The 23583-nt window shown below is 43.6% G+C and overlaps 1 protein-coding gene across 2 annotated transcripts; it reads left to right on the forward strand.

Annotated features, from left to right (window-relative positions):
- The first annotated feature begins 1756 nt into the window (after nt 1-1756).
- Nucleotides 1757-23567, forward strand: LOC135255121 (CD151 antigen-like). Of its 2 annotated transcripts, XM_064335884.1 has the most exons (9): nt 1757-2065; nt 8385-8469; nt 9071-9262; nt 17010-17084; nt 18210-18233; nt 18944-19048; nt 20259-20417; nt 21009-21095; nt 22144-23567. In XM_064335884.1, the coding sequence occupies exons 2-9, from the start codon at nt 8386-8388 to the stop codon at nt 22201-22203; spliced, it is 786 nt and encodes a 261-aa protein (XP_064191954.1). In that variant the 5' UTR covers nt 1757-2065; nt 8385; the 3' UTR covers nt 22204-23567. The 2 variants fall into 2 exon arrangements, with proteins under 2 accessions (XP_064191954.1, XP_064191955.1); XM_064335885.1 differs by lacking the exon at nt 18210-18233 and having other exon boundaries at nt 1765-2065.
- The last annotated feature ends 16 nt before the right edge of the window (nt 23568-23583 follow it).

Consider the following 23583-nt stretch of genomic DNA (forward strand, 5'->3'; position numbering starts at 1 on the left):
GCAAGGTGTAAATTGTATAAAACTGCAAAACGTATGCCACTCCATAAACATCATCAATAAATGGAAACTAAGAGATACAGACCTGGTAGTTTCTATAAAAGCATATTTTGTGCAGTCATGCCCTGTGACTATGTAATTATAGCAACTGCAACCACCGTAAGAAAGAGAAATCATCAACAAGTCAAAATACCAAAAGAAATGACCTATCACCTGCTCTGTCGGCAACAGCTGTTACACTGACAGTAGTTGCTCCTCTCCTTGGTGGTCTACCAGTTGCAAGGCATAGACAACATATTTTCTAGACGTTTCTTTCTCCTGTAAACTGTTTTATGTGTGGCATTTCCAAATGATCAATTACATATCATGACATTCCATACACTCCCACAACAGAGTAGGCCCTAACAGTAAATGTGCCTCATGGTAAACATGTTGTTAGCGACATTATCACATGTAAAGTACATATTGAATACCTAATAATAGAAAAAGTACTTTTTATTAGCTAAAAGATTATAAGATTACATTAATTACAATATTTGCAAGGTACCAAATAGCTATTTATAAAAGTAACTGTATCTTGTTTATATGAATGTACTCTAAAATACTCAATTATATTGAAACCAATTATATTTAAGTGCAACATCATTATATATATATATATATATATATATACAACATTGGGATGATCCTTATGGGGTCTGTGAGGACAAGCAGGTTAGTTATGCTATTGGAAAGAGGAACTGGTCTGAATATCTGTTTTTAAACACACTGATTACTAACAAAGCAAAATAAGGTATACATATCCTGCCCGAATGATTTAGCTGGCAACAGAGAACTCTCTCATTTGGAAAACAAAGTGAGTCGGGACAAAGGCAGGAAGTCGATCAAACAGGAAAAGAAGAAGAAAAGGTGGGAATGTGAATAAAACAGAGCACAGAAAATTCAGACTTTGTCAGAAAGGCTTTGGTACTGAATTTGCTTAAAGAACAGATATCTTTGAATGTACAGGATCATTTAACTGGAGGCCTCGAGACCAAATGCAACTCATAGGAAGAATCCTACTAAAGAACCCTGTCTGCACGAACAACTCCAGCAGCAGTAATTTCTTTCCTGAACATTAAATTTTCTGTTTTGTGTAACCACACACACACACACACAAAAGCCATATTAAAATAATAATAATAATAATAATAAATAAAAAAAACATGCGCACATTCACACACCCATCTCAGAGAAACATGAAAAGAAACCGACAGGCTTTCATTCCAAAGGCAACGTATTAAAAATGCAATATGCAGTACAATTATTTGTAAATGCTTAACAGCAGTCCTGCAAGCAGTGTAGACAGTGCTGTTGGACTCACTGGTTTTATTTCGGTGGTGTCGGTCAAATAGTCTGGTGTTGAAACATTCTTTCAATTGCTTATTAATGGATATGTAATTATGCATAGCCAGTGTATATTATTTGTTTATCATTTAGACTAATGTGTTTGCTATATCATAATAAGATATTTTATGAATATTTTTCATTTTTTATTTCATGTTCCATTTCACTAGAGGCAGTTCAGGGACAGATCATAAATCTGTGCTAAATTACAGTAGGTTGGTATCCTTCTTGGATAAACCAACCTGCTACTATTTTAAGGCGTAAATCTTTGGCGTTTACATTTCAATTCCGAAACTATTTAGCTATAGTTAGTTTGCTAGCCAGTCATAAGACACGCGCGCGCACACACACACACACACACACACACACATTTTCATGCCAATGTAATACCAACTCTGTTCACCAGATGATCTACCTTTTCCCCCACTGCGGTAGTGCGGTTTTCAGTTCTAAGCAGACAAGTGCGTGGGGTGGAGTTGGTCGCTACAATACGGGGGTTTGTATTTTCTTGCCAGCTCATATTGCCTAAATATACGGAGCAACTGCCAGTTTGTGCCCTTCATTACCCCCAAAGGACACCGAAGAGAAAACAGGGAAAAGGAAAGGACGGCCGATTAATTTGTTAACTCCGGGCTTTGTGATACTTCTGAAACGAGAAGAGGAGGACGTGTGTATACAGAAGGTAATTCACTTGGACTAGCTTTAAGGCTCGCCAACTGTAACCGATTTAGCTAGCTAACTTGTATGAAGTATTTTGGCGAGCCGATTGATTATCGCAAAAATAGGCTAGCCACCACTGTATCGCGTCCTAACATGTTACGTTTCACAAACGAATGCTTAATATTTTTGGTAAACATTAGCTAACGTTGTTGAGTAACGTTAGTCTGTAGAACTTGTATTGGTTGTAATGGCTAACTGAGATAGCTACATTAATGTCTCCCCATGATGATGATAGCCAACATGCTAGTTAGCATTAGCTTGTAGTGATTGTGTTCTAGCTAGAGGTAGCTACGTGAATAGTCATTGGGTGCTGTGGAGTTAACCTGCTGACCATGACCATGTTAACTAACAGTAGCTGATCCTACAGTTCGAATAATACTAGCTAATCATTATGAATTGCAATCAGCAGTAAGTAGACGTAACGGTGCTATCTTTACTAACCTAACATTAACTAGCCTGACGTGGAGTTGTACAGTTTTATAACCACATTGTGAACTGGTCATTATTCAACAATAAATATGTGTCTGAAATGAAAGCACACTAGTCCAATTCGAGCTGTGTAACTTATGCAGTGATGACGGACATAACCTCGGGAAATCTCCATGCAGTGTTATATTTTGGCCATCGTTCCTTTCCATAAGGAAATGCTTACTTGCTACGAGTACGACCAATTGTGTTTTGGTCAGAGCACAATTGCATTGATTTTGCGGTTAGCTAACTAAGCTAGCAAACTAATGGTTTGCGGATCGGCCGTCGTCCGTTAACTAAGATTCAGTGTACGAAATTGGAGTTTCATTCAAACTTTTCCGGGTTTTCTGAAATACGAGCTGCACGGGATAAATGCATATCGCAGTCTTGTAATAACATCTAGCCTTTCCTTAGGGACGATATAACGTCACCGCTGTATAAGTATAATATAAATGTATGTATAAATATCTAAGGAAACCTGTTGACTATTTAAAACAGCGTTTTACTGTCAAAAAAGAGTTACCATATAACTCAAGTCTCGGCCTCCATGTACTGCCTTTAGAATTGATTTAAAGGTATCAATGTTTACTTCTGAAGTTCTGCATGCGTTAGTTCCTCACTGCTCTACAAGCTAGGGAAGCAGCTCAGATCAGCCGAGAAGTATCTGCTAAGTGTTGCCTTTGAAGAGTTAAAAACAAAAGCTTTGAAGACTGAACCTTCCCTGTACATGTTTCGAAACTATGGAACCCCTAACTTTTTAAATGCACAAACATACAAGTTTTCGATCTTTTTCTGAAGTCAAATTATTTTGGACTTTTTTGTGTTCTCTTTTTTGCATATGTTTGCACATAGATTTATATTTCCTTATATCTCGAATTCATACACTGTATAAAAATAATCATTATTAAACAGGAGGTATGCACACAGCACAGGTGAACGGCCATGCTATAATAAATTCTTATGTGAAAGTAGGCTAGGTCATGTTTGTCTGTTAGGTCCAATACAAATGAGCCCTGTCACATTTCAGCACTAAATAATGGAACACACAATGACTTCCATTAAATAATGACTAGCTGTGCTATCCTAAGAGCAAACCGTTTTAAAGACATTTTGTCAAATTTTTAGAAGTCTACATTGTCACTACAGGCATTGCCATGTCACAGTGTGTCGTTTGAATGCCATTATGTGCACCACTATCTAAAGAGTCTTGTAACGTACACCTGCACAACCATGACATTTAGTATTAAAGTGCTACTAGCAATGTGGGCTGTTTATCAGACCTTGAGCTGAGCAATGTTATGACATATTTTATCTGAAAGATGGAGAATATCTAATTACTGCAAATAGTTTGAAGGCAGATGAAGGCCTTAATGCAGACTTAGAGGGACTCATTCTGCATATTCTTTAAAATGGTGGTGCAAGCATCTATGAAGGCCTTTGTAAGGAGGTTTATGCATGATTCATTTACTGTTCTGGGATTCAGTTGCAGGCCATTTTGTGAATGGTCTGGTGTCTTGTAATGAAGTTACGCCAGTATGGCTTTGTTTGAATTTAATTGACAGGCACACACTAGAAGACGGATGCACACAGACAGGCTGAGACTCATTATCCTTAGGTGTCTGCTTGCACAGATGTGTAGACTGACTGTGTCGGAGAGAGAGCGCTTTAACTCATGAAGACTCACCCCAACATCCCACAAATCATAGGATTTTCTCTTCTGCTATTATTGTATTAAGGGCACCAATGCACCATGGGAAACTCGGCTCTGTAAGCAGCCTTCGTTTGCTAAACTGCCCAGGTAAAAAATTAACATGTAGGCTAATACTTAAAATATTCTCTTCCCAGTATGGTAGCTTATTTTGATTGCACTGGCTAGACAATCTCACAGAGGAACTACAATGCTTGCCAAGTTTTGTGGTGAAGTGAAATAGACAAAATCTCAGTCTCTCAGTCTCCTGTCTTTGATAGTGAGCAGTGGGTGGGGGAGTGGGGGGTGGGGGTTGGGCTGAGGGGAACCTGAGGCAAGTCTGTGCTTGAGAGCCACAGACAGACCTGGGGGTAGAATTTGTCTGGTGAGGACACTGATTGTGTACTGTATTCTGAGAAGGCAATCTGTGCATTTCTTATGTCCTGTTAAAAGCTTGAGATGTAGGCCTATGTACAAATCTTCAAACAGTGTTGAATATATCTGTAAATCTTACCCCCCTGTCAGTGTGTATTGCTTTGTCTGGATTTACATCTGTTACGTGACATAGTCCATTAAAGTTTTCTGTTACATCTGGACCAAACACATGCTTTTCTTTCGGTTTGCACAACTGGTGCCTGAAGGCCAATGACGAGGAATATGAAAGGAGCGAGAGACTCTCCTTTCAATGTTATAAGGTCTCCGCCCTTATGAGTGGCACAGAGACGCCGCCCGCGTGAGCAGAACAGCAGTCAGAGAAGGGGGGAGGCAGGAAGAAATCCAGTCACTGGCCAAATATTGTTATCGGCCTGATGATATCAGACTGTCTGGCTGTTGAATCATACGCTCCCAATTCCAGTGCCTACCTGTCCTGTCTCTCGCTGAAATTCAAAAAAGAAAAAGTGTGCAGGTGGTGCAAGGAAAGGCCAGTACACATGGCTATTGGAAGGGATTAGAGGGCTCCCTTTGGCACTCCCTGGGCTTATGTGGGGAACATTTAAGTAAAAGTGTAAGCAACTAGCTAGGCTGTCACAGAAAATAATCTTGCTGACCATTCATAATGTCCTAATGCATCTCCTAATCATCATAAAAGCAAAACTGGCGAGCCATTGTGTTAAAATATTCTTCCTTCTGATTGGTTCGGGACCACATTACCACCTGCTACAATCTTCCTTCTGGTTGGTTCATGACAGCATTACCATCTGTTACAGTTTTCCTTCTGTTTGGTTCAGAATAGCATTACCATCTGTTTCAGTTTTCCTTCTATTTGGTTCAGAGCCGCATTACCATCTGTTACATTCTTCCTTCTATTCAGAACAGCATTATCATCAGTAACAATCTTTAAACTAGTCTGACCAGGCAATGTTCAGGGTCTTAGCTGGCTCAAAATAGGACATAGGTGGTGACTGTGTGTGCCGGTGACTGTGGGCAGTCCAGCTTTTCTGCCATCATCAACTCAACGCAGCGTCCCCTTATATTTAGCTACATTTACAATATAAAGTCTTCAAAGAGACCACCACAATGCACTGAGGCTATAAAAAAATGAAATGAAATGAAACATTTAAATATTAATTAGAGGGTTTCATTTTGTTAATGCCATAATTGGGGGGGGGGGGGGGGGTAAATATGGCCCATAGCTACTGAAGGATTAACACATTGTAGGGGGGTCATTCTACAGGAATAGTGGGGTTTGGAATTGCAATGTCTTGAAATGCATTTCATTTTTGTCACTTAAAACTTAAAGGGTATCATTAATTAACATTTTAACTTCACTAGAAGAATGCTTACATCATCCTTTTTGTCGCTGGTGTTCCTTGTAGGCTACCTTAAATCATGTCGGTAGCGGATGGCTGAGTGGCATGCGCGGTCGTGAGCACTGTCTCGTTCTCTTATTTGATTAAGCAGCTTGTACTGCAGTTAATTCAGCATACCTAAGGTTGCACGTAAACTTGAAAGCAATCAGAATCATTCATGACCAAATTGTACCAATAAACGCACAGATAATTTCCAATTGTTTTACTGATGTTTTTTGTGTGATTTCTCCTGTACTGTAGGTGGCTTAGGCAGCTTGAAAAACACTTAGGTGGCCCACCTAAGACATTTCAATGCAGGAAAAACTCTGAATGTACCCTCGTGTAGATTGGCTCCATGAACTAGCCTGTAGTACTAGTACAAGCTTATAGGGTATATGTTGCTTTATTAAAATGCTGGGCATGTACTGAGTGCAACTTTGTGATTAATGCATTTTTAATCAAATGTCCTTTGTTATAATTTTGACCCAAAATGATCAATTTTTCTTCTTGAAATCTCATTGATCTTAGTAAGTACAACATGACTTCTAGCCAGCATTATGTTATAGCTCAATGGTCGAGTTAGCTTGTATTACCACTTGTAGTTGTCGCCCCAGCTATACAAAATAATGAATCATAAGAAGAAGTGACCATTGGATTATTAGCAATGCAAGCTATTGAAGCTTGGTTGATTTAGGCTATATCATAGAATCAGTCTGGTCAGGCACACTGTACTGTAAGGCTGCTTCTTTGCCATGTTTCCTAATTTTGGATGTTTTTTTTTTTGTCCACAATTCCCCTGAGTAATTGGGACTTTCCACCCAAAAATGAAGTTATGTGGGTAGCTGGAAAAGGAAACCTCCTCTTTCCCATGGTTTTCCCAAATTGACTTTGCACGTCAACTATAAACAGCTTCTCCAAATTTCGCCAACCATGTACAGGTACATGGAACATTCTGAAGCACCAAAAGACAATCATCTTTTCAAAAAATAGAATCAAATAACTTTCCAAGTAGTTGCCAATGTCCCACTCAAGATTTAAATCTCAGGTCACCAGAGTAAGATGTCACACTCTTCACTCACACCCTTCTGGGTTTTGAGTTCACCTTAAAATTCCTTGGAAAGGACCACACCTCTGCTAAGCAACCTTTTAATGTTGCTTTTTTCCCTCAACTGATGACTTGATGTAGGGAACTCATGACCACAACATTTTAGTATGGTCTGTTTCTATACACCCTGTATAGAAGTTGGTGCTCACCGTCCCTAACATACATGTTAGTGTTACCCCTCGTGCACCCTGCTTCACATCTTATGATCTGCTAAGAGATTTCCGACAGGCCTTTAGGACAGGAAGTATAGAATCTTGGCAGATGGCCCAGTAATCTTCACTTCCCTTCCAGGCATCTTAATTGCACTACCAAATCAGGTCTGGACAGACACCTTGTTAGGAGTCATCGGTGTACACTCCTTTTGTTTTTTTACTTTTTCCCCAACTTTTTTCTCAAACTTCGAAATGCCCAACCATGATCACACTGCATCCTCCATTGTCGATTCCGGAGAACGCAGAGATGCATGTTCTCTCCTCAAAAGCACGCGATGTTAGCCTTCTTATCCCTTCGTAGTTCCCAAGTTGGGTTTAAGTATAGACATTTTACCTGCAGCTTAGCAGGGTTGGGCACTGGTTGACCGGCGGGATGTGCTGTTGCACACTGACACCCTGTCATCCTGGCAGCTGCCCTACAAGGCTAATGCCACGGTCCAGATTCAAACCCAAACTGCAAGGCACATCCAAGCACTGAAACAATGACTTAACAGGAAGAGTCAGTAACCAGCCCCAAAGTGTAGTCCTTAAATGTATCAGAGCACTATGCGGCTCTGTTATCTGCCAGTGATGTCTAGTTCTTCCAGAGATGGCTTTGCTTCTGTGTTCCTCACGGTCTCCTGAATGCCACATCTGGCTCAGGCATTGGTGCAAGGTTCACTAGTGCGTTCTTTTGCACCTGCAGTGTGTCCTTCCACCATCTAAGGAACATTGTGAAGCTTTGCTCCTCTCTGCAACTCTCAAATGCTGAGAGGCTCATCTATGCCTTTGTATCCTCGAGACCCCACTACAACACATATTTACAATAGAAACGTGATTTTTTTCTAGAAAACAACTTTATCCATTTTAAAATTAAGCATTTGTTGACTCCCCAAAGCCTTGTAAGCTGTGGACCAGGCTGTAGATTGCAATCATTTTAACAACTTTTCAAATGCACAAAATTTGTGTTACGAACAACGAATATTTATATAATGTGTGGTTTCTCTCTCTCTCTCTCACTCACTCACTCTCACTCTCAGGATGGGGGCCTACGATGAAAAGAAAGAAACATGCGGAACTATCTGCCTGAAGTACCTGCTCTTCACTTTCAACTTCCTCTTCTGGGTGAGTGTTATCTCTCTCACTATCTTGATTTGTCATTTTAGGACTGACTGACCTTTTTCAACCGAGGTCTGTCTGCCTGACGGTCCTATATGTAAAAAATAATCTGCAATGAAACGCATTACATTTTTTTCAAATTTAAGTTCAGATAATAAGCAAATATTTTGTTGGCAAGTGAGTTGGGGTACTGTCCATAACAGGATAGAAATCGTAGGTTGTTAGAGGAAAAATAATACGGGGTGATGTAGGTGTGCGAAGGACAAAGTAGACTGATGGGGAAAAGAAAAAACAGGAGAAAGGAAAAAAAACTGGCCAAAGAAGAGCCGTTTCTGGGAGAATAATAACTGGAACAATGAAGACATTGTTGGCCCATAGATGTTAATCTCGGCAGTGTAGGATTAAATGACAGATGTAAATAAAAGCAGAACGGCAACACAATCTGTTCATGAATTTCAGTACTATGCTAGAAAATGTTTTTTTTTTTTTTTTACATAAAGTATTCAGCAATTTTTTAAAATGTTATTCATATTATTAGTGTATTGGTGTGTCTGTCATGCAGTCACTTTCATATAGAATTTGAATCGACTGCATTATGTCCTCCCAGTTGGCAGGGGGTGCTGTAATGGCAGTGGGAATATGGACTCTGGTGGAGAAGAGCGACTACATCAGCCTGCTGTCCTCCAGCACTTACGCAGCCTCTGCTTACATCCTGGTTCTGGCGGGGGTTATCGTCATGGTGACGGGTGTGCTGGGATGCTGTGCCACTTTCAAGGAGCAGAGGAACCTTCTGAGAGTGGTAAGCATAGACACACATGGGCGGGCGGGCATGGTGGCATAGTGGTTAGCACTGTTGCCTCGCAAGGAGGAGGTTCCGGGTTCGAATCTGGGTCCGACCGGATCCTCTCTGCGTGGAGTTTGCATTACTCCGGGTACTCCGATTTCATCCCGCAATCAAAGACAGGCATGTTAGGTGCACTCCTGCAGTTGCCCTTGACCAAGGCACTGGCCTCAGAACTGGAGTTGGTCCCCGGGTGCTGCACTGTGGCTGCCCACTGCTCATAAGTAACTAGGATGGGTCAAATGCAGAGGACAAATGACCCCACGGGGTTCAATAAAAGTATATCTTATCTTACACGCACACACACGCAGACACACAGGCAGACGCGTACAAAATCTCATTCCACGCAACCAATGTGCACACACCTTTTATGGGCAGACGCACACTTATGCAAAATAATCTCTCCACTGATTTATACACACGCATATGTTCTCTCACACATCTCGCATATGTTCTCTCACACATCTCATCTGCGTTTGGGCTGCACGACATTTCGATTCACTGTTTTTCAAACGTAAGAAGAATAATCGCTACCATGGGGCATACAGGCAAACTTCTGTCTTCTTTTTCTTTGATCACACCTGACGCGATAGTAGTCAGCCAAATCTCAGAGGCCTTGTGAAATGCTTCCTAGAAAAAGCATCTCTGATATCTCTATAGGGTGCTGATAAGACAGCCAATCAGCAGCGAGGCCTTGCAGCTTCCATGTGACTGAAAACACAAATCACTTGATCGTACACAAGCTGTACGACCTTGCTCGTAATTGGCTGTCTTATCAGCGCCCGATAGACATCGGTGATTTTTTTTGTTTGTTGCCGGAAGCATTTCATCGATGCGGCAAACAACCAATCGCCTCTGACATTAAGTCGTTTGCCGCATCAGGTATGATTAAAGATAAGTCGAAAGATGGCCTATGCAAAATATATGAAATACCACGATTCAGTACGTTGTACAGCCTTATCAGCGTATTCACCCTCAGACACCCCCTCACAGAAGTGTGCACTGATACGCTCTCCCTTTGAGCGTCGCAAACACGCGCGGTGCTGATACAGCGAAACGCACGGCTCGTGCCCGCACAAACACCCTCGTAAACCTGAGGGGGGGCGTGTTGAGTGACAGCTGGAGGAGACGCCTGTGGACGGGGGGCAGTCCCGAGGTGCGGTGCCATGCGAAGCCTCCTTTCAGCTGCTGCAGTAAAAGCTCAGCTGTTATGCATGCTAAACGGTAGCATGCTCGCTCACCCCGAACGGTTTACGTGTGGCTAGCAAGTGACTCGGACCCTTTAACCGGTCTGTCCTGCTGACAGCTATCGGTACACACCCAGAAGCTTGAAAGGGGCGACCGTGTTGTGACAGCGGTCATGTTACACGTGCTGCTGAATATTAAACATGAGTGTATCACACTCAGAGATGACATGCTTGGTGATCTGTCTGTCTCCAGGCATAAATTTAGCAACATCTTTTTGGTGCTGCGTTGACTTCCGCTTACGTACCAACTGGAGAGGGGCTGACACACGCACACATTTCACTGGGAGCGTAATGGAACGTAGTTCAGAGATAGAGAATTTGAAGCACTTTGACTGGCTCCGGACTCCATCTCCCATCAACCTTTCCAGATGAGATTCTTTGCAGCTTTGCCGACTGAATGCGCCCCATGTGCTGGTATAACTGTGAGGTTTTCCATCTTCCCTTTCTGTTTTCAAAAACCTGCCAACAGAGCACTTCCAGCTGGAAATTGAAAGCAACGGCTTCAGGTATTTACTGGTTTTATCCACCCTGTCCTGACTTAGGGATAAGCCCCACTAGCTCACTGTATATCAAACTGACATGCTGTAGCAGAACACCAGTAAGCAGCTTTCAACATATGAGGGCAACAAAAAGAACATTCACGGAGAGGGGCAGATATGGACAGTGAGTCAAAGACAGGTGGAGACCTGGACAAACTCTCATCGAGAACCAGCCACAGACAGAACTTTAAACAAACTAGACCTCTAAGCAGCTTTTCAGTTCTCTCCCACCAGTGCCAATAATTGCATACTTTATAGCACCTCAGTTTTCTCACTATGTGTCAGACTGCGTATTATTAGATAGATTATTATTAGTCTGACGTGTGCAGCATTAGTTTTCTCACTATGTGTCAGACTGCGTATTATTAGATAGATTATTATTAGTCTGACGCGTGTCGCATTCGATACGAGGTGTTTTCAGCTCAGAAAAGTGGAACTTAATGGACGGAGAGGGCGGAGCTCGTTTAAAAAACCTCTTCAGTCTCAGAAGCGTCAGCGGAGAGACCGCTGATTGGCCGGGCAGCACGCTCGATGGAAGAGGGGCAAGAGTATGCACAAGCGCTCCATTGTGTTGGGGAGAGCCCGAAATAAAGCGATGGGGTGGGTAGAGGAAAATATTTGTCCTTCCCAATGGACTGATTTAGTCATTTCGAATGACTCACGGGTACCGGTGGAATTCCTGCACATGCAGAGACACAAACAGTGAGGTTGTGTCTGATATACTGTACAGTAATGACTTAATGCGGTTATGATTCAGTACTTCGCTAATCTATAGTGCTGTAATGCTGGACAGTCATCCAAATTGGTCTGGTAGCTGTAATCACAGGTGGTTTTTACACCATGTGATTACACAGTGATTTGTCACATTTTGTGAATTAAATGTTATCGATCAAACTGCTGCCTAGTGACCTTTGAAATAGCTCATAAAGAGCAAAGATGTAGTTCTTCATAAGTCTTTTTGGAAAGATAGAGAGGGTATGATGTGTTGCGGTGAAAGGTGTAGGCTGTTCCTAGAAGTTCCTCCCTTGCTGTAATCCTGCCTCATTGGCTGGATTACAGCCAGATCAGGGCTTTCTTGTTTATCTGTTCATCCCTGTACCCTTCATCCTAAACATTCCACTAGCTGCTAAGCAGGGCTTTGCCCCCGTGTGTAATCTGCTGCGAACACATCAACGCTCGCACATTCTCTCACGCGCACACACACACGTTCTCTCTCTCACGCACGCACACACACACACACACACACACGTTCTCTCTCTCACGCACACACACACACACACACGTTCTCTCTCTCACGCACGCACACACACACACACGTTCTCTCTCTCACACAGACACACACACACACGTTCTCTCACGCACACACACACACAAACACGTCCTCTCTCTCTCACGTGCGCGCGCGCGCACACACACACACACGCACGCACTCTCTCTGTCACACACTGACGTGTTCATACTCTGTCTCTTGCCCTCTCATACACATACACACCCAAAAGAGAGAAAGCACAGAGCCCCCTCGAGGCTCCGCCCCCTCGGGCTCTGACACGGGCAGTCTGGCACATGTGGACCAGGCCAAGGGCAGAGAGCCAGCAGAGCCCATCCCTGCCGCCTCTCTGGGGCTGCTGACACTTTCCTGCTTATTTTGGGTTGGGGAAAAAAAAAAAGAATGTGGAAAATTCCAAACTGCAAAAGGAAAAGAGGCAGAAACGCAGACCAGAACAAGTTGTTCTTAATAGAAGCTCTTCCAGGAGGGAGACATGAAATGTTTTATTCAGTACTATATTTTGTAATAATTTCATCTGATCTTACTGAATATATTTCAAAAATATTTTCTTATTTTCACAGCTTACACTTCAGGGAGCACTTACAGGTGCTATGGGTGTGGCACTATGCTGAAGTGTACTGGCTGTATCCAACTAAGCCCAGGCTCCTTCTGAAAAATAAATGCTTATTTTCCTGTACTGAATTGGTTCTATAAAGAGCAGCAGTAATTTTCACCTCATCTCTTCTGTCTCGCTGTTTTGTCATTACACTTCAATTCACATGCATACATACATACACACGTATGTACATACGCAAATGTAATATATCCTATTAGTATAGCTTATAAAATGCTGCTTAGCTACTTCAAAGTTGCAATAAGAAGACACAAGCTTTGTTATTTATGGTGGGATCCATTCTTTGTGTAATTAACTCATTCTTTTTTGACAGTTTGGAAAGTTGAATGACCTTGTGAGGAGCAGTGGCCTGGAGCCACTCTTGTCTCCATTACCTTCCGTAAATTCCGCGCACGGCCACTGTCCGCACTTCCCTCTCTGCGATCCATCTGGAGATTAGCTGCAGGAAGGTGCCTTCGGACACCTCAGGGCTGTAAATTCAAACCCAAGGTTGATGTAACTCATTTCAGCCAGCCAAGTGAATGCTTTGGGCAAAGGCTCCTGCAGTTTCAAATGTTTTAAAGCACATTCATTATTATCATAGATTGTGAGTGCATTGTGGCAGTTTAGAATAGAATAAAATGGAATAAACCATTTACATGAATTACACTAATAAATGTAAATATCTTCATAATTAAACTTTTAAATGATTTCATTCATTGTGATTATAGACCCAGTACATCTACAGTTTACGCTCGCATTTTGTCTGATTTTCTCCAACCTGTCTGCCGTGTGCTTGAACTGCAATACAGAGTCCGTGAACAGCTGTAGACTGTTGGTTGGCACAAAGTGAGCACAATAAAGTGTAATGATAGTTTAATTGGTCTGTGGCAATACTTCCAGAGGACAGATAGAGTCAGGCGTGGCTCTGGTAGATATGTTAGAGCAGTTCTTTCTGTGGTAAAAATCCTCTATGTCAGATGGTTTTTTTTTAAATCTATGATGCATTTATTTAATATTTCATGCATGTTTAGTTTTTTCCCCCACGGAGATTTGCAACATTTGCTGCTTTATTTATATATTATTGGAATTTTAAAAAATCTTAACTATGTTTCTAAATGTGTTTTATAGTTACTGTAGGTGTCAGTCCTCCCTGGGGCTCACTGAGCTCTGTTCTTATCGGATTGAGTGTTTGTGTAATCCGCGCTGCTGCGATGTGACGGAGAGATGCACTGGAATGCGGCCTGTCTCTTTAAGGGATTTCGGACTCCAATGCGTCACGGTCGAGAGAATGAGCGCCGGGGGGGGGGAGGGAGGGAGGGAGTCTGGTAACTTGACCCTGCAGTTGGGCGAGCAAGGAAGGGAGAGAGGGAGACCGATATGGTGAGGGGTTGGGGGGGGGGGGGTGGGGGGTGGTGTACGAGGAATGCACTGTGGAGCGCAGCGAAAAGAACGCAGTCGCCACAGCTTTCATCAACTCCTTGGCCGACGCACTGCATCTCTCTGTCTGTCTTTCGGTGCGTTCTGTTACTTGGTTTCATTGCTTAGGGAGACGCCCTTGTCCAGAGTGGCTCACCTAGCTGATATTAGTACATGAGTAATCTTAATTATTTACTTTCCTAACAGTGCAATGGCAGTGCCTTGCTTGGGAGTGGAGTCACAGGTGGTTTGGGGGTGAAAGGTCATCGGTGTCACACAGTTCACTGTGATACATTACGCACCTGATTATTTACAAGCCACGCAATTAATCCGCCATGCAGGCTTAAGTCGTAATGTACAGCATCGTCAGGTGCCAGACTTTTGTCGTGTGATGCGCTCAAAAAGTTCTGTGAAGAGTTCTTGATATTTTCTCAGCTAGGTGCCCTCATGCAAGGCACTGTGCCAGTCAGGTACGGTTTTAACTTTAACTCTGTTATTGTAATTTGATATTTACGAATTCAGGGGAGGTATTCCGCTCCTGAGCAGAGTTGTGGGAGTCGATCCCTCCGCCTTCTGGTTACCGGACCAGTTCCTTAAGTGCTGTGAGACCCTTGCCCCATTTACCATTTCTCCTGATGCTAAATGTGGCTGTTGCTTTCTATCATAACTGAAAGCACATTTTCGTCAGCATTGTTACAGTCTCGAACAAAGAATTTTTAGGGAAAGTGCAAGGTGCGGAACTGTTGCCTGAACAGTGAATTAGCTGCACAAATCCGTTGTTTTTACGGTGTTAGCACTGAACGCAGGTCCTTTCATTAAAATTCCTTCTTACACAGCGTCAAAGGCTATCACTGAGCATACTAGAAGGTGTACTTCGTGTCTTTTGTTAACAATGGCCGTCTAATGAGCAGCTGCAGTATGCCGGGTCTATCTTGGAGATTTAGAAACTGCTGCAGTTTAATAGAATGGGTTGAATGCTTTACCTCTTCGTCAAAGCAAAAAGAAAGCTTCACGGTAAGACAGGGTTCAACATGCTTCCTCTCTCCGGTTATAAATTAACCAGGCGATAAGGGCAGAGCAAACACTTAGCTTGAAGATGAAAGCATCAGTGCATTTTTGTGCTTGTTAGTAAGTACTTGTGTGCTGTTCTCTTGAGAATACATAACCTGCCATTTTGTAATGACGTCCATCCGCACGTTTGTCCATATGTCTGTGACAGAAGTATCTGGAAAAGTACTTTCCATTTTTCCAGGAAATTTGCTGTGCATATTCATGCTCCCAAGAGGAAGAAACGTATTGATTTTGTTGACCCCCTGACCTTTCCTCCCCTGCCACCATCAGGCCAAGCATATCTCGAAAGATAATGACTGCCTAGACATCTGCTGTGCATTGTTTTGAGAGACTGTTGTGCCTTGGCGGAGGTCTGCACTCTACTGAGTGCATTCTTTCTAGTAAGTTAATGAAATTGCCATTTTCTGATGGCAAAATTCTGTGTGTACAGATGAATCCTGAGGAAAATGCTCAGTATAACACACTGAAAGAAGCACATTCAAATTAAAAGTTACTTATATATGGTTGGTATGTCCAACCAAGCCCTTTTGTTGTGTTATCTCCTATTTAACGAATGATTGGGGAAGGAACACTCCCATGCTATGGGAGTGTTTGCAGCTCCACAGCTGAAATATCCCTTATGCCAGTATTTAATCTAACTACTGCGTCTTTGTCCTTCACTGATTTCAGCAGGGTGGACCGTTATTAAAAAGGAGACTTTGCACACAGTTCTGTCTTTTTATCTTCACAGTCCTTCCCTGTTTCTTATCCATAGTTTTTGGTTGCATAGTTTTTGGTTCTCTGGGAATTTCAGCTTGTTTATGCCACAGCTCATGGAAGCAATCCACATTTTGCACAGTCCGGGGTCATCAGGGCAACTATGAAATCTTGCAATTAAAATACGACCTTTAGTTTTGTTAAAACAGTCAGGCACAAAATGGCTGATTTTGCTCGATTTTGACACGCAGCTACTCATAAGACAACTGCTGGTGTCTTATAACTGAATCATGTTCTCAGTCATGGTCAAAATTTTCCAAAAGTTGCATAGATTTGATAGCTTTGAAATGAGACTGTCAGGGAATACCTGCAGAATTGTTTACAGTGGCTATGTCAAATAGTAGGCTACTTTGCATTTGGAAAACATCTGTACAATTAATTATAGACCTATTATAGAACCAGGCATCAATACTCCATATTTAATTCTTATGTGGGATTCACTGACGACACAATATGTATGATCTGTTTAAGGGGATTAAACATGCATTTTTTTGACCACTGACTCCCTGTATTTGGACAGAAGATGTCACTGTAACAACTGGAGAAAGTGTTTTACGAAATACTACTCGTATGATTTGAGAACACTCAGTGTTAGTAGAAGGTCTTGGCTTTTTGGTGGACTATCCCTATAAGGCTTAAAGACAGTAGGAGCCAGTATTGATTGCGCTAATGGTTGAGCTTTAGCCTGCCGCAGTCCTCAGTGGCTCTGCACAGTCTCAGCGTGCTAACGTGCTCATAAGATAACGTGCTACATGTGTGGCTCATTCTCTCTGATTTCTCTCCTCTCCCGCAGTACTTCGTCCTGCTGCTGTGCATTTTCCTGCTGGAGATCCTCGCCGGAGTCCTGGCCTACATCTACTATCAGCAGGTAGCGCGTCGACGCCCTGCGCGTGGAACACACCGACATTTTAAATTCGATCGACGTTTTCTGGCCTCCTAGATCTGTTTAACTGAACACAGATGATATGTGTTCTAGGCCTAGCCTTTATTGGCCAGCGGCTAGGAATTAGTGGTTAATCCCTATAAAGGAAAATGACCAGGGGAGATTCACTGTATGATGTCATCACTGTTTTAGAGTGAAAGCACACAAACACTCCTTTGTACTGGAGAAATGGAACATCAGCTATCAGTGTTGTTGGGGCAGGTTTCTTATTCAAACCTATTTATTCTCATTCTCTGACACTTCTTCTTTTTCTCACTCCCATATATTGACACCTCAGACAGTGCACACAATAGAACAAAAATTTCAATGTGTAGAGAAGAGTTGTAATACTGATATCACCTGATCTGGGTCAAATACGTATATTTGTTTTGTTTTCTGTGCTCTGTTGATCTTGCCTTGTGTAATTCAGCCTGCCAATATGACCAGAAGGCGGGGTTTGCACATTTTGAAAGTATTTGATTGGTTCCAGTGCATCAGACAAGATCAGTGAAACATAGGACAGTATTTGAATCTGGGAATTTGACCCAGTGTTTGACTCAGCTTTGGATATCACTGTTGCAACTCTTCAGTGCTACAGCGACCCCTTCTGTACAGATGGTGAACAGCATCAGTTCTCTCCAATGATGAAATGGATGAGCTTCTGTTTCTTGGTCATTTACAATGTGGTTTACACTCAAAGTATAAACCGGAAAAAGCTCATTGTGCAATGTTAATGGCAAATAGAAGTGCATTTATTGGTACGTGAAATGTGGTCATTGTACATTTTGTGTTTATCAGTTTGGAAATTTTGTTTAAAGGGGATAATTCATTTTGCCTCAGAATGCCTGTGGCTTTTGCTTTGGGTGCTATGGTAACTGGAATGACGTCTGACAGTCAAGAGGCTAGCAGTCCGAGGTTGGCGAGCCGCCGCGTGGATCGTCGCTAAGCAATTGGCCGGGATCATCGGGCACCCGGCCAATGAGCACTGGGAGCAGTCGGGTCTTTTTAACACTCGTCCCTGTGTTTTTCCGTCCTCCTGTAACCCCTCTCTCTCTCCTTCTCCCGCTGCAGTGCTCCCCTTTTCCCTGCTTCCAGGTAAAACTCTCTCTCTGTCCCCTGTTCTTCTCTCCAAGTCTTTGTCCGGCACCAGTATCGTTGGGCCATCTTGGTGATGTCGTAAAGTTTTGGTCAGCATGCGATTTCGGACTTCGCATGCAAAGATGGTGCCGTCGCATGCAAAGATGGATAAGAGCGATCGCCGTCTCCGGTTTGAAACTGCATTCGCCAAAAAAAGACGTGATAAAAAGCGCATCAAGAGATGCGGTCCTGCGCAGATGCGCAAATGCATTTCCTGGCGGATCTGTGGGACTGTCTGACCCGTTTTAATTACACGTGTTCTGATTTGTTCTTCTGGTTTTGTTGTTAAATTGTTTGTTGTCGATATTTGTTTTTGCATTGCGATCTTGTTATTTTTTTTGTAAGTTGTACATCTTGCTATTGGTTAACCCTCCTGCATTTTCCCTAACAGGCTTAACTAGTTTACAGTCTATCCCAGGTTTTCACATTTGCAGTCTTGAGTGTTTACCTCCCGCCTCTCGGGTTACTGTTACTCTTGCTCTTAACCATGATGTATGCACTTGCCTTGTCGTTGTGAGTCGCTCTGTATGAGAGCGTTTGCCAAATGCTAGTGATGTCATTTATTGGGATGCATTTCTGAAAGTCAGCAGAAGAGCAGAAGTTGCTCTGCAGAGCTGCAGTTGCATTTGTGTGACTGTTGTCTGACCGCTGGGTCTTTCTTGTTGCAGCTGAACGAAGAGCTGAAGCAGAACTTGAGGGAGACCATGGTGCAGAAGTACATGCAGGAGAATGAAAACCACATCACTAAGGCGGTGGACAAGCTGCAGCAGGAGGTGAGAGCGCTCAGCAAGGAATAGGTCTGCAGCAGGAGGTGAGGGAGTTCAGCAAGGAGTAGGTCTGCAGCAGGAGGTGAGGGAGTTCAGCAAGGAGTAGGTCTGCAGCAGGAGGTGAGGGAGTTCAGCAAGGAGTAGGTCTGCAGCAGGAGGTGAGGGAGTTCAGCAAGGAGTAGGTCTGCAGCAGGAGGTGAGGGAGTTCAGCAAGGAGTAGGTCTGCAGCAGGAGGTGAGGGAGTTCAGCAAGGAGTTGGTCTGCAGCAGGAGGTCAGGGAGTTCAGCAAGGAGTAGGTCTGCAGCAGGAGGTGAGGGAGTTCAGCAAGGAGTAGGTCTGCAGCAGGAGGTGAGGGAGTTCAGCAAGGAGTAGGTCTGCAGCAGGAGGTGGGAGCACTCAGTGAGGAGTCGGTCTGTAGCAGGAGGTGAGAGTGCTCAGTGAGGAGTAGGTCTGCAGCAGGAGGTGAGAGTGCTCAGTGAGGAGTAGGTCTGCAGCAGGAGGTGAGAGTGCTCAGTGAGGAGTAGGTCTGTAGCAGGAGGTGAGAGTGCTCAGTGAGGAGTAGGTCTGCAGCAGGAGGTGAGAGTGCTCAGTGAGGAGTAGGTCTGTAGCAGGAGGTGAGAGTGCTCAGTGAGGAGTAGGTCTGCAGCAGGAGGTGAGAGTGCTCAGTGAGGAGTAGGTCTGCAGCAGGAGGTGAGAGTGCTCAGTGAGGAGTAGGTCTGTAGCAGGAGGTGAGAGTGCTCAGTGAGGAGTAGGTCTGCAGCAGGAGGTGAGAGTGCTCAGTGAGGAGTAGGTCTGTAGCAGGAGGTGAGAGTGCTCAGTGAGGAGTAGGTCTGTAGCAGGAGGTGAGAGTGCTCAGTGAGGAGTAGGTCTGCAGCAGGAGGTGAGGGAGTTCAGCAAGGAGTAGGTCTGCAGCAGGAGGTGGGAGTGCTCAGTGAGGAGTAGGTCTGCAGCAGGAGGTGAGAGTGCTCAGTGAGGAGTAGGTCTGCAGCAGGAGGTGAGAGTGCTCAGTGAGGAGTAGGTCTGCAGCAGGAGGTGAGAGTGCTCAGTGAGGAGTAGGTCTGCAGCAGGAGGTGAGAGTGCTCAGGGAGGAGTAGGTCTGTAGCAGGAGGTGAGAGTGCTCAGTGAGGAGTAGGTCTATTGGTGGGTGTCGTTTAAGCACGTCTGTACGTCATACTGAATTATATTGATGACTTTTTTTCCCCTCCCAACCCTCCAGTTTAAGTGCTGTGGGAGTAACAGCTCCTCGGATTGGGCCGAGAGTACGTGGGTGAGGTCCTCGGAAGCCGGGGGGAGGGTGGTGCCCGACAGCTGCTGCAAAACCCCCACCCCGAACTGCGGCGAGAGGGACCACCCCTCCAACATCTACAAGGTGGAAGTGAGTCAGCTGAGCTGGGCCTCCAGGCCATGGCGGCGCCTGTCAGCGAGTGTGTGTGGCGGTTAAGAGACATAAACATGTCAGCACGTGTGCACACGGTGTTTAAATGCTACCTACATACACACAGACCTAACCTAAACCTGCCAGCATCTATGCACATGCTGCTTAAATGCTACCTACATACACACAGACCTAACCTAAACCTGCCAGCATCTATGCACATGTTGCTTAAATGCTACCTACATACACACAGACCTAACCTAAACCTGCCAGCATCTATGCGCATTGTTGTTTAAATACTACAAACATACACACAGACCTAACCTAAACCTGCCAGCATCTATGCGCATTGTTGTTTAAATGCTACCTACATACACACAGACCTAACCTAAACCTGCCAGCATCTATGCGCATTGTTGTTTAAATGCTACCTACATACACACACACCAGCCATTACTGTCCCATAAGGTATAACAAATATGAGACGAGGGGCAGGGTTCTTGATGGCATTAGCAGACGGTTTCTCATACAAGTCCAGACCGCCCAACGATCAGTAACGGCGTGACTGATCGTTCATCTCTCCCCTCCCAGGGCGGCTGCATCTCCAAGCTGGAGAACTTCATCCTGGATCACCTGAGGATCATCGGAGCAGTGGGCATCGGGATCGCCTGTGTGCAGGTGAGCCGGGCCAGGTGTGCCGGATCCTTCCGGCTCTCATTTAGCATCTCCCGCTCAACCACCCGCCTACCCACCCGCCCGGCCACCCTTGCTTTTAGAACATTTCTAACCCATTTGTTCTTCCCGTTTCCCTCTCTCCAATGTGGACTAGCCTGCAGTGCCTCTCATTGCCAGCCAGTAAACCCAGCAGTGAGCACTGCGGCTGAAGCATGCTAACGCTAACTCCCAGTGCCTGTTTTCCATACTGTAGGCCACACTATGTAGCAGGAGCGTTAGCGCCCTTTAATAAAGAGACTTATTTCTCACTGATGACAGCTGGGGGCCTGAGTGTTTTCCGAGCTGTAGGGAGGTAGTGGCGCAGTGGTAACCTTAGAAACCTTTGTCTCACTTTAATCCAACCCCTCTTAGTGGGCTGAAGCAAATTTAGTCAGATTTTGTGCTAAATGGTAAATGGACTGCATTTATATAGCGCTTTTATCCAAAGCGCTTTACAATTGATGCCTCTCATTCGCCAGAGCAGTTAGGGGTTAGGGGTTGGGTGTCTTGCTCAAGGACACATCGACATGCCCAGGGCGGGGTTTGAACCGGCAACCCTCCGACTGCCAGACAATCAGTCTTACCTCCTGAGCTATGTCTTTTTTTGTTTGTCCTGCAATTCTGTCCTGCAACTTTGTTACAAGCAAGGCAAGCGGAACAAACCTATAAATAGCACTGTCATAAAAGGTCCTTTTATCAAAGTTCGAGTTGGTTTTAGAGTTCCCGTGGAAGTCTTTTGATCGTACTATTTATTGGACTGTGTGAGTAAATAGAATTGACCTTAATTCTCGAAGGCACCCTTGAAATTTACGTTTGAGAATCTGCACGATGATTTATGGCGCTTCCAATTCCATTATCAGAAACGCGGCCTGTGAGAGTGCTGACTTGTCGTAAAGCGGATTCAATAAAATCTAAGGAAAACAGCCCAGAAAGAATAAATCAGGTCAAACCAAGAGTGCAGCAATAATAATCAGCCTCTCCTTGCCCCCCCCCCCACCCCTTTCTCTCTTAGATTGTCGGAATGGTGTTCACGTGCTGCCTGTACCGGAACTTGAAGGCGGAGCCGTACTGAGGACGGAAGGAAGGGGCGTGTCCCAGCCATCTGCTGTACCACTCGTCGTCTCACTACTGTGTGGCCTGACTATTTAACTGCGCTTTCTCTCTCTCAGCCTGTCTGTCTGTATATGTGCCATGTAAATAGAGGGAGAGAGAGGAAGGGGTGAGGAAGTTAGAAAATGAAGAAAGGAGGGATTGTGGAGAGGTCCTGTTTTTCACTCACCTTTTTTAGTTCAAAGAAAGGTCGTTAGATTTGTGTTAAATTTTATTTTTAGCCAGTTAGCCCAATGGTATCATTGATATTTTAAAATGTTTTTTTCTTTATAGACTGAACCACTCATTGACTAAACGCAATAAGAATACAGATATGAAGTATATTTGAAGTATGGACAGATAAGGACAGTAAATGAGCCATAGATTGTTTTTGAACTTGGATGAGCTTGAGTTTTTTTTAGGAATGATATTTAGAGGGCTGTAGGGCCATTTTCTTCTTATCTAGAGTCTTAGGATGAGAAACGGTGATGAGCCTGTGGTTTTTACTGCAGCCATCAAGGTTTCGGTCAAGAAAGTGAGACGGAGAGGGAGAGAGACAATTTGGCGGATATAAAGTGTAGCTGTTCGTAAAAATGATCATGTTGACTGAATATAACCTCTGCCTTGTTGCCTTTTTTGACAGTTCTGTCTATAACAGCACTCCGTGTTTAAGTACTTTTTAAGTATTTTTCTATGAACCTACAAGTAGATGATTAACTCAGGCAATTTTTGCATCTGGTTAAATTCACCTTTTTTTTATACATAAAAGGGTTTTCTTTATCTCACTACACATGCCCAAGCGGTCAAAACTGACAATTGTAGATAATTTTTTCAAACTTTCATCAACTTTTATCGACGCCAAACCAGTTCAGGCTGCTCTCTATCATCTCTCATGCCTTTATTTTCCTTTTTTCCTTTTGTTGTTCTCAAATGATAAAGTGATCACTGTTTTTGTAATGCATTAATAGTTACTGTATATGCCAAACAGTATAAGGACATGATATCAAGTCAGAGCAGACTGATAATGAACCAAGCTGAAAAGGTGCCTGTGGATGTTCTTTGAAAGTGTAACAGTGAAGATAGTTTAGCATCATTACATTGACCTTTTCCCAGAAAGTCAATAAACAAAAAGCCCAAGGTGAAATGTATAGTTGGACATACCGAACATGCGCTCTGGAAGTGCTTGATATATCAAAGCTAACGCTGAACACTTTGAAACATAGCTGGCAGCCTAGGTGCCTTTTAAATGTGTATGACTGTCAAATAAACTGACTGAACTAATAGTTTTCATTTTATAGAACAATGTATAACTGAGTATATAGTGAGAATAAACCTATGTTAATCCAACAGTTTGTCTGACGAT

This window comes from Anguilla rostrata, chromosome 5 (assembly GCF_018555375.3).
Source record: "Anguilla rostrata isolate EN2019 chromosome 5, ASM1855537v3, whole genome shotgun sequence".
NCBI lineage: Eukaryota > Metazoa > Chordata > Actinopteri > Anguilliformes > Anguillidae > Anguilla > Anguilla rostrata.

Bases quoted from the DNA above. Each gene is read 5' to 3' on its own strand.
- LOC135255121 (XM_064335884.1), top strand. From the start codon at position 8,386: ATGGGGGCCTACGATGAAAAGAAAGAAACATGCGGAACTATCTGCCTG. The intron at 17,085-18,209 runs GTAGCGCGTCGA...CTCCCGCTGCAG, and splicing joins CCTACATCTACTATCAGCAG to TGCTCCCCTTTTCCCTGCTT. The intron at 18,234-18,943 runs GTAAAACTCTCT...TTCTTGTTGCAG, and splicing joins CCCCTTTTCCCTGCTTCCAG to CTGAACGAAGAGCTGAAGCA.